This window comes from Typopeltis vanoorti, chromosome 1 (genome assembly GCF_054136105.1).
Source record: "Typopeltis vanoorti isolate ZY-2024b chromosome 1, IOZ_Tvanoo_1.0, whole genome shotgun sequence".
Lineage (NCBI taxonomy): Eukaryota > Metazoa > Arthropoda > Arachnida > Uropygi > Thelyphonidae > Typopeltis > Typopeltis vanoorti.
In genome coordinates, this window is record NC_143549.1 from 56,584,437 (window position 1) to 56,597,330 (window position 12,894).

The following is a 12,894-nucleotide window of genomic DNA, read 5'->3' on the forward strand; positions in this document are numbered from 1 at the left end:
TTCTGTGATCTTAGCTGTCATATTGTCGATTAACCTCGCTGATATATTTTCGTAATACTGCACAGTTTCACCTCTTTAAAGAACTTTAATACGACTTCTTGTTTCACGCTATTACAATATTGCAGTCCATGATTTCGAAATTCTTCAATCGAACTCCCTATTTTTTAAATCTAAACATTAAAATTCAATAGATATAATGTCCCTTCAGTCGTTTACAGATATCTTCATTTTACCTTCGTCTGTCATTCTCGAAATTTTCAGGACGATTCGCATCGATACGAATCGTCACTTCGCATCGTTCTGAAAATTTGCAGTAGATAGGTGATATGGATTTAAAAGCAACAAAAATCATCACTGTTCTGATCTGTGTAATACCATGATAATAGCTGTTCTGGTCAGTGTTAATCAATAACCAGAACAGTTAATGCTAGTGAAGAATGGAAAATATATCAACAATCCATCGGAAGCCTTGAAAGGATGCGCATATGATATACTATTTGAATGTGCCACTACTGTTTGAAAACCAAATAAGGTAGGAATGAAAGGGATCTCCCTTCTTGAGCAACAGATCGATAAAAATAAAGTGATGTGTAAAGAATATTGTCAGAATAAAAATGACAGGAGTTATTAAATACAGTCAGTCCTCGACCTACGACTACTCTTACAATGGTCATCGCGTCGTAAATAATTAAATAAAAACCATTAATATTTTCACTTTGGCTGGTTGTATGCTTGTAGCTGTGCAGCATGTCTGTGGGGAAAGAATATTGCTTCCGTAGGTACAGCATCGTGCCAGTTGGGGGAGGGAAATGATTTCTGCCCTAACCATTCGCACAACTAGGCCAGCATTTGACAGCATAATGACAGACAAGTGTCCAAAAGTGGTATACAATGGGTGTGAATCTATCAGATTTAAGGTGATCAGTGGTGTACCCCCTGGGATCAGTCCTTGGAAACACTGTTATTCAATGGTCCAAAGACTGATCATTATTAACAATATCATTGCTATTCAATATATTCAATTAAGTGCATAATGCATTCTTGGGATTATACTAAAAATCGATAAATCCAGGAATATTCCGCTATATTGAATAGGAATTTGAAGTTCAAAGATTACAATGCAGAAATTGCAAACACAACTCAGACGATAATTGCAAATGTTGACATGAACATTGATATGTAACGATATTGAAGTAATTTTGCCTCTTTACAAGACCTTGATACGACTGCACCCTGGTCTACTCTATGTATTTATTTGACGTACTAAGTATAGAGGGGGGATAAAGAAAGGGTGCAAAGAAGAGGTACAAAGATGATATTGCTAGTATGGCACATAGTTATAAGGACAGATTGAGAGTCTGTGGACTACAGACTCTGATTAACAGGAGAAAGAAGGGAGATACGATAGAGATCTACACACGTTGGGGGGAAAGCAGATCCATGGATCTGCTTTCCCCCAACGTTAATTTAAGTTTGTAGGTGGGTAAGAAACCGGTAGAAGCTGATCTTTATCTTCACAGAGCAGTGAGTTAATAGAAAAGCGCGCCAGTTGAAGTGTTGAATGGATCTAGTGTAGCGCCTTTGAGGCTGCTCATCGCAACCAGTTAGTTAGTCGAGCAGATTTGTTTCAATGAACAGAACACAAAATATCACAGCATATCTCAGAGATTTCTTACTGTTAACATGTTCACGTCGGATGGTGTCATATCCCACGTTTCGCTTCATTTGGGAAGCCCCTGGAAGTTATATTATGAGCCATTTGTGTCGAGAGGGTTTCGAATAATTTTTATTTGTAAAATTAGTATGTGAACTGTCTTAATGATATAGAAAATCTCAAATTAAATTCTGATTTCAAATACAGAAATCTTTATTTGCTTTAGTGCAGTGGCACCCAAAGTATGCACCGCAGCTTCCTCACAGGGGCACCGCGATTACAAAAGTTTCATAATTTTATTTGCATTTTCAATTCAATGTGATAGGACGTGATATCTATCAAACCTGGTGCAAACCAGTAACTCACTTAGTAATAACTGTTTTCAGAAGCCTCTACAAATGGTTACTACATGGCGCTCTACAATAATTAAATTTCTCGATTGTTTTAGTAGTTTTTCGAACTTTGTCGGTACTTTATGTTCGTATATAAATAGCTGTCGATTTGGCGCGGTCTTAGTGTTGAATTAGTTTTCGGAGATTGTATCAACTGAATATTGTTGTGATTTAGTCAAGTCAAGTGAAGATTTTGAAGTATTTCTACTCGTATGTATTTTTATCTTTGAGAAATCTTGGGAATATGCCAAGAATGTCTACACATGTTTTGTGGACTTGGAGAAGGCATATGACCGGGTTCCTCGGGATAAGCTTTGGCAAGTAGTACAGGAGTATATAGAGTGGATGGCCAACTATTAGCTGCCATCAAGTCCCTGTATAAATGCCCAGAGTTTTGTGTCAGGGTAAAGAACGCAAAGTATGAACCTTTCACAGTTTTCTTTGGCCTCCGCCAAGGGTGTGTTCTGTCACCCATCCTTTTCATAATATTTATGGACTGGATTGATAGGCACAGCCGAGGCAGTGAGTGTGTCAGAATTGGAAGATGTAGCATTGGACGTCTACTTTTTGCAAATGACCTAGTTCTGCTTAGCTCTTCCACAGATGACCTCCAGCAGACCCTGGATAGGTTTGTAGCTATTTGTGCAGACGCCGGAATGAAGATCAGTGTGGCCAAAACTGAAACATTTGTGGTCTCAAGACAACCATCCCAGTGCACTCTAAATGTAAGCGGAGTCCCAATGAGGCAGGTGGAGAAGTTTAAATACCTTGGGTCCATATTCACGAATGATGGAAAATTGGACGTAGAGCTAGATACTCGAATTGGCTTAGCAAGCTCCATATTCAGGGAGCATGGCCGTTCTGTAGTATTGAAGCGGGAGTTAAGCCAGAGGCAAAGCGGGATGTCTTCAATACAGTCTATGTCCCAATCCTCACCTATGGTCATCAGAGTTGGGTAATGACCGAAAGAATGCGGACACGAATCCAAGCGGCTGAAATGAGGTTCCTTCGAGGGGTTGCGTGGCTGACAAGACTCGAAACAGTCAGAAGCTCTGCAATTCGGGAAACCCTCAATACTCAACCGCTGCTTCTCCGTGTTGAGAGATCACAGTTCGTTGGTACCTGCACCTGGTCAGAATGCCACAAGAGAGGCTCCCTCAGCAGGCCCTCTTTGCCAAGCCAGAGGGTGGGAGGCCACGTGGAAGACCAAGGACTCGCTGGATAGATTATATCCAAAACCTTGGGTGGACCCGTTTGGGAATCGCACCAGAACACCTGAGCTTTGTGGCAAAGGATCGTGACCATTGGAAGTTTCTCTTGCAGCTGTTTCCCCCACAACCCAGTTAGGAAAGGTGGGCCTTAAAGATGTATGTATGTATATATTTTTATAAATGGATCGGTTTTTACTAAACAGTAATAAGCGTTGTGAGAGAGAAAATAAAGTGGGCACAATGTCAAATAGTGGCAAGAGTGTGAAGAAGCGTAAATATCAAAAATATGATGACAGTTATTCTGACTTTGGTTTTACGTCGACATAAGTCAATGGTGAAGGGAGGCCGCAGTGTGTACTGTGTATGACAGTTTTGGCACCAGAGTACATGCTGCCAAGTATGCTACTAAGATCCATTTAATGCCAGTACTCCATCTGATTTTATATCTGCAGACAGCACAGCACAGTAACGAAGGTATAAAGCACCTGTGGCAAGTGTCTAACTTGCGCCCCCCTCCAACCCAAAAATGGCAAAATGTTTGAAAAATTTAAATTTAACAAGTTAAATTTTACTAAATGCTTTATGTTAAATACTTACTATTAACCCCATCAAAATGAGTTGCAGAATTTGTGTGTCTAAAGCGGCGTATTGCCGAAATTTAAAAATACAATATAAAATAGCGGACTAATAGGATCTATTTATTTATTTTTATTTTTTACATTTTTTACGTTTTGCGCTCCAAACCTTACTGCGACCGTGACGGGCGACTCTTTCGCCACGCCCTCGTTACGGCACTAGCTGCAGAAGAAGAGAATCTTATTGAGTTGTCTTGCGACAATACGTTGAAAACAAAATTTAGCAGCATGGAATTAACTGAATTTTGGATATCAGTAAAAGATGAATATCCCCTTCTGAGTGAAAAAGCTCAGAGAATTTTAATTCCGTTTGCGACTTATTTGTGCGAAGCTGGATTTTCGGTGGTCGCTGTGATAAAAATAAAGTATCGCGCGAAAATCAATGTGGAGAAGGAAATGAGGATTTCCTTCTCCACATTGGAATCAAACTGTGTCCAGTTTGGTTCCAATATTTGAGAAAATATGCGGTGATCAACAGGCTCATCCATCACACTAAAGATAATTAGTTAAATTTGTTCAATTACTTTTTTGTGATCTTAAATACGTGTTTTATTTATTTTTATCTAACCTTTTAATTTAAAAAAAATTATTCACTATTTCGCAAAGTGTACTTGTCAGAATTTGACATAGGGCGCCTTGGGAAAACCTGGATTCAGCAACGGCGCTGAGAATCGAAAAGGTTTGGGAATCCGTGCTTTAGTGAATCATTCTGTTTCTGCTTCCAATTGGCATTATGATCAACGCGACTACGTGTTTTCTGCAAGTAGGACAATATATTGTTAGAAAAAGCGTTTGGCGATATAATTAACCTTGACTGTATTCAACGTAGGGTCTGTGAAAGGGAAGTTATCTTTCATTATGAACGATCGTTATGTCTCTAGCTTCTCTCCAATTTCCATTATTTGTCTCCATACGTTTTAGTGATAAAATAGATCCACTTGTTTTTCTTCAATGTGTCTTTTATGGAGGGGATATTCTCCACAATACAGGGAAAAGTTCATTTCAATAACTATGTTTACTATGCATATTCTTTCCGAAGAATATACATAGTAAGCAAAATCTGTTTATTCCTATAAATAAAAAAGAATCGTTGTATGTTTTAGGGTGGCAAATTCGATTATTACGCTTCTATTTCTATTTTTTGTTTTGTTTATTTTGAGAGATTATTCTATATGTTGCATTTAATTATGAGTGTAGGTGTCGCACGTGCGTGCTTGCGTACGTAGTGCGTACTTTTGTGTGTGTTCTAATATACACACACGCATTATACACACTAATATATTCTAATATATTTAGCAGCTACTATATTTTTTAAAGAGAATGTTAATTTTTATTTGGAAATCCTTTGCATCGAATACTGTCCTGTACATTATATCAAGGTTTTTTTCAACTGCAGTTTGCGAGCCGCTAGTGGGTGATGAATTCGTTTTTGGCGGTCGAAAGCAGAATTGCCTTCCATTTTTCTTCGAAGCAAAACCATCAATCTTCATAAATTACAAAACATATAGTTTTTTCCGTGCTGTGCTGTGAATTATAAATTACATTCGCATCTACTGTAAGTATATACTTATTTCTCTTTCTAGGTAGAATAAACGCATCACGGAAGTATTTGATGAAAACAGTCTGTCCTCTTGTATTTCTTAAACATTTCTAGATTTCCTAAGACAAATCAGTAACAGTCCTCCAGTGAAACAAATCACACTTGTAGTATAGAATAGACCGTCGTAGCTTTTCAAATAGTCTCTGAAATACCCTGAAAAGTAACAGAATAAAACAAATTAGAATTTGGCAATTTTCTTAACCCGTAGAACAGACATACCACAGAAATTTTGTGGTTGAGAGAGAGAGAGACTATAGAAGTAAGCAAGAATGAAGCAAATAAAATAAAAACTATAAACACAAATTGGCCATTAAGTTAAAAAAACTATTGCAGATATAGTGCATAATTTAGGCGAATAGAAAAACAAATCATCCCGTCTCAAAGAAGTCATTAATAGAATTGCATTATACTACTGAAACCGAACAACCGGCTACTACAGAATTATTTAAGGTATATTTTAAATATAATTCAATAAACAGTTCCCGAACTCAGCTTAACGAATGAATTACGCTTCCGTTTGCAACCCTTTTTTTTTATTGTAGTAACTTAGTCATTTCAGCTGTAATTCAAAACAAAACCCGACTGATGAAACTTAAACCATCGACAGAATATTCTATAGCATCTGCCTTCGTCTCTTCGATAAAAAAATTGCGATCCTGCAAGTAATATCTGACATGTTTGTTTATCCATAAACGCTGACGCTTGTCTTGAGCAAATCATTATGCAATTTACACGTTAATCGTTTTTTTTAAGAAGGAAAAATGTCCCAACGGATAGTGGAATTGTCTGATGGTTTCTTACCTGGCACAAATTTCTTATACATTCCAAAATCTTTGTATCATATTCCAGTAGTCGGTTATTGTTGACTCTGGCGATATGTCATAAAATCTCCACCGCATAATTCAGACAACAACACAGCCAAATTCTTTCATCTTACAGTGAATTTGATTACACCATTTTGGCATTTTGGATTTGACGAGAATCAAATTTTGTGGACGTCTCTTAAGGATCAAAGCCAAATAATCGGGAGTAAACCTGTTCCTAACTGTTAAGGAAGGTAGAAAACCAAACTTCTAACCTAATGTTGAGTTCTCACCTTCAAGTTGCGGGCACCGTTAATAAGTATCCTGTATGAACAAGGGTGGGCTGCCAAAATTTTGAACTAAACATACCAAATTTTATCCTGTATTGGCATAAACCTGAAACAAACATGTTGATAGAAAATAATGAACTTTCATTCCAGATGTGGCTTCGGTCTTTAAACTAGACCCATTTCATCAGGCACACAGGAATAACAGTGCAAAATCGCTACCTGAATAATCTTATCAGCTGAATCGAAGGCAGACACTATCAACATGAACGAAGAAGTCCCGCTGGGAGAACTAGAGAAATGCTACGCGGTTGTAATCAGTTTTGCTAGGACGAAGGTGCGATTTATGTAATTACTAAATAAAGAATGCTATATTCGGCAACAGTGATCAGGGAAATAAAGTAAGTAGCGTTCATTCACTAAATCCGGTGATAAACTGTGAAAAGTTAGGCACTTTTAAGTTGAAATTTGCCCCGCCTTACTGGAAAAGTAAGGTGGGCAAATTTCAACATAGAGAATTTGAAAATGAAACTTATTTTTGTCTATGGATAACAAAATGCTCGTCTGAGGATGAGGGAGAAAAATTTTATGAATCCTCAAAGAATGTATATGCCATAAAGAAAAAGAAAAGCCGGTCCTTGTTGGAGATCAAAACAGTAGGATAACAAATGAATCCTAAGCATATAGAAAATTTTTTTCCTGTAATTTTGAAAAACTGGTAAACCTAATAATAATTATAATTATCTGCTGAATTTTTGTTCAAGAAATGGGCTAGTCATTGATGACACTTTAAGAAGTGTACATCAATAGAAGACAAAAGAAATAAGAAAAGCCTCATTGACTAATTATCGTTGATAGTTCTATCTTCATACTAATCATCACTTAGTCTTAAGTAGCATAAAAGTTAATATCATACTGATAAGAAAAGTCAGTAACAAAGTTTTAAAACGAATTAAAGTTGATAATAGCTTTTAGAGGTGAACTGTAGACTGAGCTGCAAATATTATAGAATTAAAAAATTGAAAGCTTTCGAAAACAAGAACCAGACCAAGTTTCGGGGGGAAATCTCTGAAGAAAACATCGATTAATTGAGCTTGGGATGAATGTAATGGAGTTATAACCAAGGATAGAAAAATCAAAACTCCATGTAAGAAGCAAAAAGTTAAAGAGGCAGTCCTGAAACAAACGAAAGCATATCGCAAATTCCTAACAGTAAGTCTACGGATGCCCTAAGTGAATATAGAGAAAACTACAGTCAAAGTAGTTGAACAAAAGCTCATGGGAGGACTGGTAAGAATATGAAAAATAAATATCAAAAAGTGAAGAAATTTTCAGGAGGCTGAAGAAAAAGAACTGGAGTGATGAGATATGATAAGGTTAGCATGAAATTTGAAGATGGAGATATTCAGATATATGGAGTAATTACTTTGAAAGATTTAAAATAAAACAAGCATGCAGTGAGAGTACAGTAGTAGAGAATATTCAAAAAGAATTAAACCAGGAGTACATATCAACACTTGAAGTAGAAAAATCTTATTAAAATGCTGAAATATGGAAAGGCATCCGGAGTAGATGATATTCAACTAAAGGACTAATATAAGCATTTCTGGTCAAATGGAGGCGTACGAAATTTATAAGGACTACACTATATAATTCAGAAGGCTTGGGCAGAAGGTCTAATTCACTATGATTGGAAAGAAATTAAAATTAATTTGTAAGAATTCAGAGAAATTTCTCTACTGAGTTCCAGTTAAGAGTTGTTCGAACATATTTAAACATACGAAAAAGAGACTCAGAACAATCGTGAAAAAGAAAAAAAAAAAAAAACTGGAGTAGAACGAGTTCGATTCAGTGCAAGTAGAAGTTGTGGAGATTAGATTTTCATTTTATGACAAACAGCTGAGAAATCAACGGAATACAAGTTTCATGGATCCTGAAACAGACAATGACAAGGTGATGTTTAGGTGGTACAGTAGTTTAGGATAATCGCAACTTTATACAGAGCATCACAATGTATAAGTTAGAAATCAGCAGTTAGAAACTGAATGAAGTATAGGAATGTGATTGATGTAAATTCAAGTGTGAGACAAGGGCTTATACAACTTTCTAATTACGAAAGAAAATGAAATGGCATTAAACATTATATCAGAATGGGAGATAAAAAATTTAGCTGTTAGTTTTATGTATATAATTGCTCCGAAATAAATCGTATGCAAGTCTCCTGAAATTTAACTAAATAACAGATGTCACAAATTTGCTATGAAAATTAGCAATAAAAAGGATCCTGGTCGAAAATATGTGTCAGTATGAAAAAGATTCAACTGGATTTTCAACGGCGAATCCATGGAACAAGTAAAATATTTAATTTATTCAGGTCCAATTTTTAGTGCAATTTTTACTGAAAATATCAAATTGAATGTAAAAGACAACAGAATTACCAAAGCTAGTATGGTAGGGTGTCAGGTTCTTAGATTTATGTGGAATAAGAGAGAAGTTATCCAATGCATTGAATTGGCAGTATACAAGACAGAGATCAAACTAGTTTTAACTTATGGATCTAAGACTTGGTTACAAATAAACATTTACAGAAGAATAAAGAAATATAGATAGGTAATCACAAAACCAGAAATATAACAATTACAAAAAAATAGTGGAATGAACAGGTAAAAACTAAGATATCAGGGAAAAAATTGGCGTTCTTAGCATGTTTGAATGAGGGAGCAGAGCTAATCAAAGGCGTTATAGGTCAGATAAACAGATGGGAAAGGAAACGTGACAAACAAGTGTTTGAAACCAAGATTGTAGGAAAACATCCAGAAGAAGACCAAGATCTAGAGGACTGATGCAGACAAAAGTGGCCTAGGAGACAGAAATATAAATCTGAAATTCTGGAGCGCTCACAATGGTTATCAAATTTGCAAAAGAAAACTGTTGACCGAACGTTAGTAAAATGTAAAATTACATCCGTCATACTGTTCTATTATTCCAAAACTCTTGAGGGTACATATCAAGAAAATGGTGACTAAATGGCTGAATTTTGGATGTAAAAATAATTAAAGCTTGTTAATTTCGACAAAATTACACAAAATTAAATGTTGGCATTTTGGATGTAAAAGTCATCAAAAGATATCTTTCGCAATATAATTATTTTATTACTTATCACAATAAAAGATGGCATGATATTACAAACCAAAGTGGACTGTATTTCATAAAGCTAGATTTTATTTATTAATGTTATTTCGAAATGGCAAATTTTTTTCTATAAAATTGACCTTATCGAGTGAGTGACAACTATTAAATTTTAAAACCCTTCCCGAGTGCCGAATTTAAATATAATCTTCACACATAGAAGAAACAAATCCAAGAGGTAGATTACAAGACATTATGAGAAATGGAGCTGATCAATCATCTCTATAGAGTTAAAGCATGCAAATTGAGGGCATTAAATAAAGAGATTCTCATATTTTTAAAATTCTAAAAAGTGTGTAAATGAAACTGCCTTAAGATCGCCTGATTGTCTGTTTATAGTATTTATTTTTAAGAAATAGTGATACAGGAAAAGAGAAGTTTGGATACTTATTTTTATAATTTATTTTTTAAAAGTAATTCAACTTAAAAAATCAACATAATAATGAATCCCAAGCGTTATATTATTAATATTTTTTAATTTAATATGAAAATATTCCTGAAGAGGAGAATGTTATAATTAGTCATTATGCAACATAATGCAACATATGTTTGATAGTCCTTGTGTTCAAAAATTATTTAGTGTCTTTATTTTATGTTTTAATAAATTAAACGCCATTTTTAAATCTAGTGTAATAGTCTGATGACACATTCTTTCAACAACAAAAATAATATACTTTAAGTAAAAATAAAAATAATGGTGCATACGTACCGATAAAAACTGGTATAAGCATACCAAGAAACCCATGAAGAAATCTCGACAAACCAGTCGAAATTGCGAAGACCTCCTTCCCGAGAAATTCTTCAAAGAGTTGTTGGTATAATTGAACATTACACATTATCGTTCCCAAAATAACAGAACATATCATCAATGCAAAGTAACTTTGAGCTGAAGGAAAACAAGCCATATTTATTCCATTTATCAGGGTCACAATAATAACAAAAGTCCTCTTACTTAAATGCATTTCATCCATAAACCAACCAACAATTACTTGAAATAACAAGCCAGTGACACAGTTAGCTGTGATGAGATAGACGCTATGATAGCTGACTCCTTTATCATTGGCGAAGTCTATAATAACAGCCTGAAATATATTGTTACTAAAAATATTTCCATACATGGAAAAGGTAATAATAATAAACATCGGAGAAACTAGAACTGTTCCAGTTAATTTCAATGTCGACCACGTGGAATCGAAAAATCTATGACAGTAATTAATTTGTTTCTTTTTCTCTTTAACACGCGACATCCTCTCTTGGAGAATGAGATAAGTCTCTTTAGAAATCGGATCCCTGCTTAGTTTCGTTTCCTTCTCTCCATCTAATGTAACTAAATATTCCTTTTCTTTAACAAATATTTTTTCTTGAATAACATCAGTGTGATGAGTCTTTGTTGAAACAACGCTAGGCTGTTTCATCACAATTCCAGAGATAGAAAGATTCATTATCACAGCACCTAGAATAAGAAATGTACCCTGCAATCCGTAAGTGGCTAGTAACCTTTCCGTTATAAGTGGACACACCATACCTCCAATAGACATGCCTGAAAAAACAATTCCAAATATCCTGGACTTTCTAGTTTGGAAATGTTGGCTGATTGTGACAGAAACTGTTGGGAACAGAAGACCCAACCCTGTTCCTAGAAGACAAAATTAAAACATTACGCATTCATTAATAACACTACATAACTAATTAAGTAAATAAAAATCATATTAAGAAATTGAAGCAAATTTCCCTATTATCCTAAAATAGATTCAATCTCATGATCAAAGAAAGATGCTGCATGACAGTTTTTCATCAATAATTCGAATATATATATATATATACTGTAAAATAACTTATAAAACAACCAAAAAAATATTTTATTTATAAAATATTCTAAAATATATTTAAGTACATTACTACACCATTTTAATTTTACGACAAAACATTCCTAAATAATGTCTTCATGTGAAAAAGTCATCAAGAGGATAACGGATGGCAATGCAGTTTTGCCAATGAAGTTTTAACTTAGGCTCGGCTATTGCCGTTACCCTGCCATGACCAGAGCTTATAGCTCAATAACACCTCATCCGTACATTTTCTTCTACAAATAAAGGAGAATATGAAAAGCATTATTGCTTCAACCATCTAGCCAAAAGAAAAAAGTCATCGTCAGCTATTTAGCAACCTTTTCACTTTTCTTAGATTGGCATGTAGGCTTATTGTTGAGGTGTCACTGGAATTAGTAAAACAAGAAGCGCTTTTATATCCTCAATAACTTATAGACTGATTAGGATAAAAGTCAATTGACACCCAATGGCAAGGTGCAACGTGCCATATAACAGCTTAAAAGCATGTTTATAGCTGTCATAAATTGTAGGAATGTGATGACCCCAAGTCGGTTTAACTGAGTTTTGGTGAAATGGCTGTGAGAATGGAACTGGCGGAGTTTAAACGAGACGTTGTGATAGAATGCTATGTCAACACACTATAACACAGACCTATCTGTTTTTGGCAAATTGTTGACAAACTAGGTTATCCAAGTCAACAATCAGTGATAACATACTCAGATGGAAGCGCAGGTAGTTAACCGCAAGTGATACCAGCAGTGGAAGACCTAACACACTCACCGAACGTGACCATACAGTTCTACGACGAATGATAGGTAAAACCCGTCATTCGTCAGCTGACACGTTGAATGCGTTCCAGGCATCGACTGGAACACGTATCTGCACAAAAACGTATATGCCCTACCATAGAAACCCATGTTATGAGACGCATAACATGGGTTTCTATGGTAGGGCCGCAATATGCGAGTTCCACATTACTTAAACCAACATTCAGCGTCGTCTTCAGTGTTGTGAACAGTGGGACATGGAAGTTTGTAAAGCTGTGTTATATTGTGAACGAATCACGCTACGCTCTCTGCCGAGCAGATGGACGAGGATGTTTCGAAGGATGCCCGCTGAATATCTCTCACCGAGTGCGTTAACCAAATGATAGAATTCGGAGGTGACGATATGATTGTATGGTGCTGTTTTTCCTAGTTTGACTTCGGATCGCTATTTGCAATCCACGAACATTCAGCTTCGAGAAGTATCTGAACATTCTGGACAATGCAATGCTTCATACTTGGCATCAGTT

The 12,894-nt window shown here is 35.6% G+C and overlaps 1 protein-coding gene across 1 annotated transcript in view; it reads right to left on the bottom strand.

Annotated features, from left to right (window-relative positions):
- Positions 1-5,205: 5,205 nt before the first annotated feature.
- Positions 5,206-12,894, bottom strand: part of LOC150109998 (monocarboxylate transporter 9-like) — a 61,747-nt gene continuing 54,058 nt past the window's right edge. The window contains exons 7-8 of the mRNA XM_090405432.1: positions 10,481-11,407; positions 5,206-5,645 (exon numbers count right to left, since the gene is read on the bottom strand). Of these exons, the coding sequence (XP_090261558.1) occupies positions 5,533-5,645; positions 10,481-11,407 (1,040 nt within the window). The 3' untranslated portion in view covers positions 5,206-5,532. The remainder of the gene's footprint in view (positions 5,646-10,480; positions 11,408-12,894) is intronic.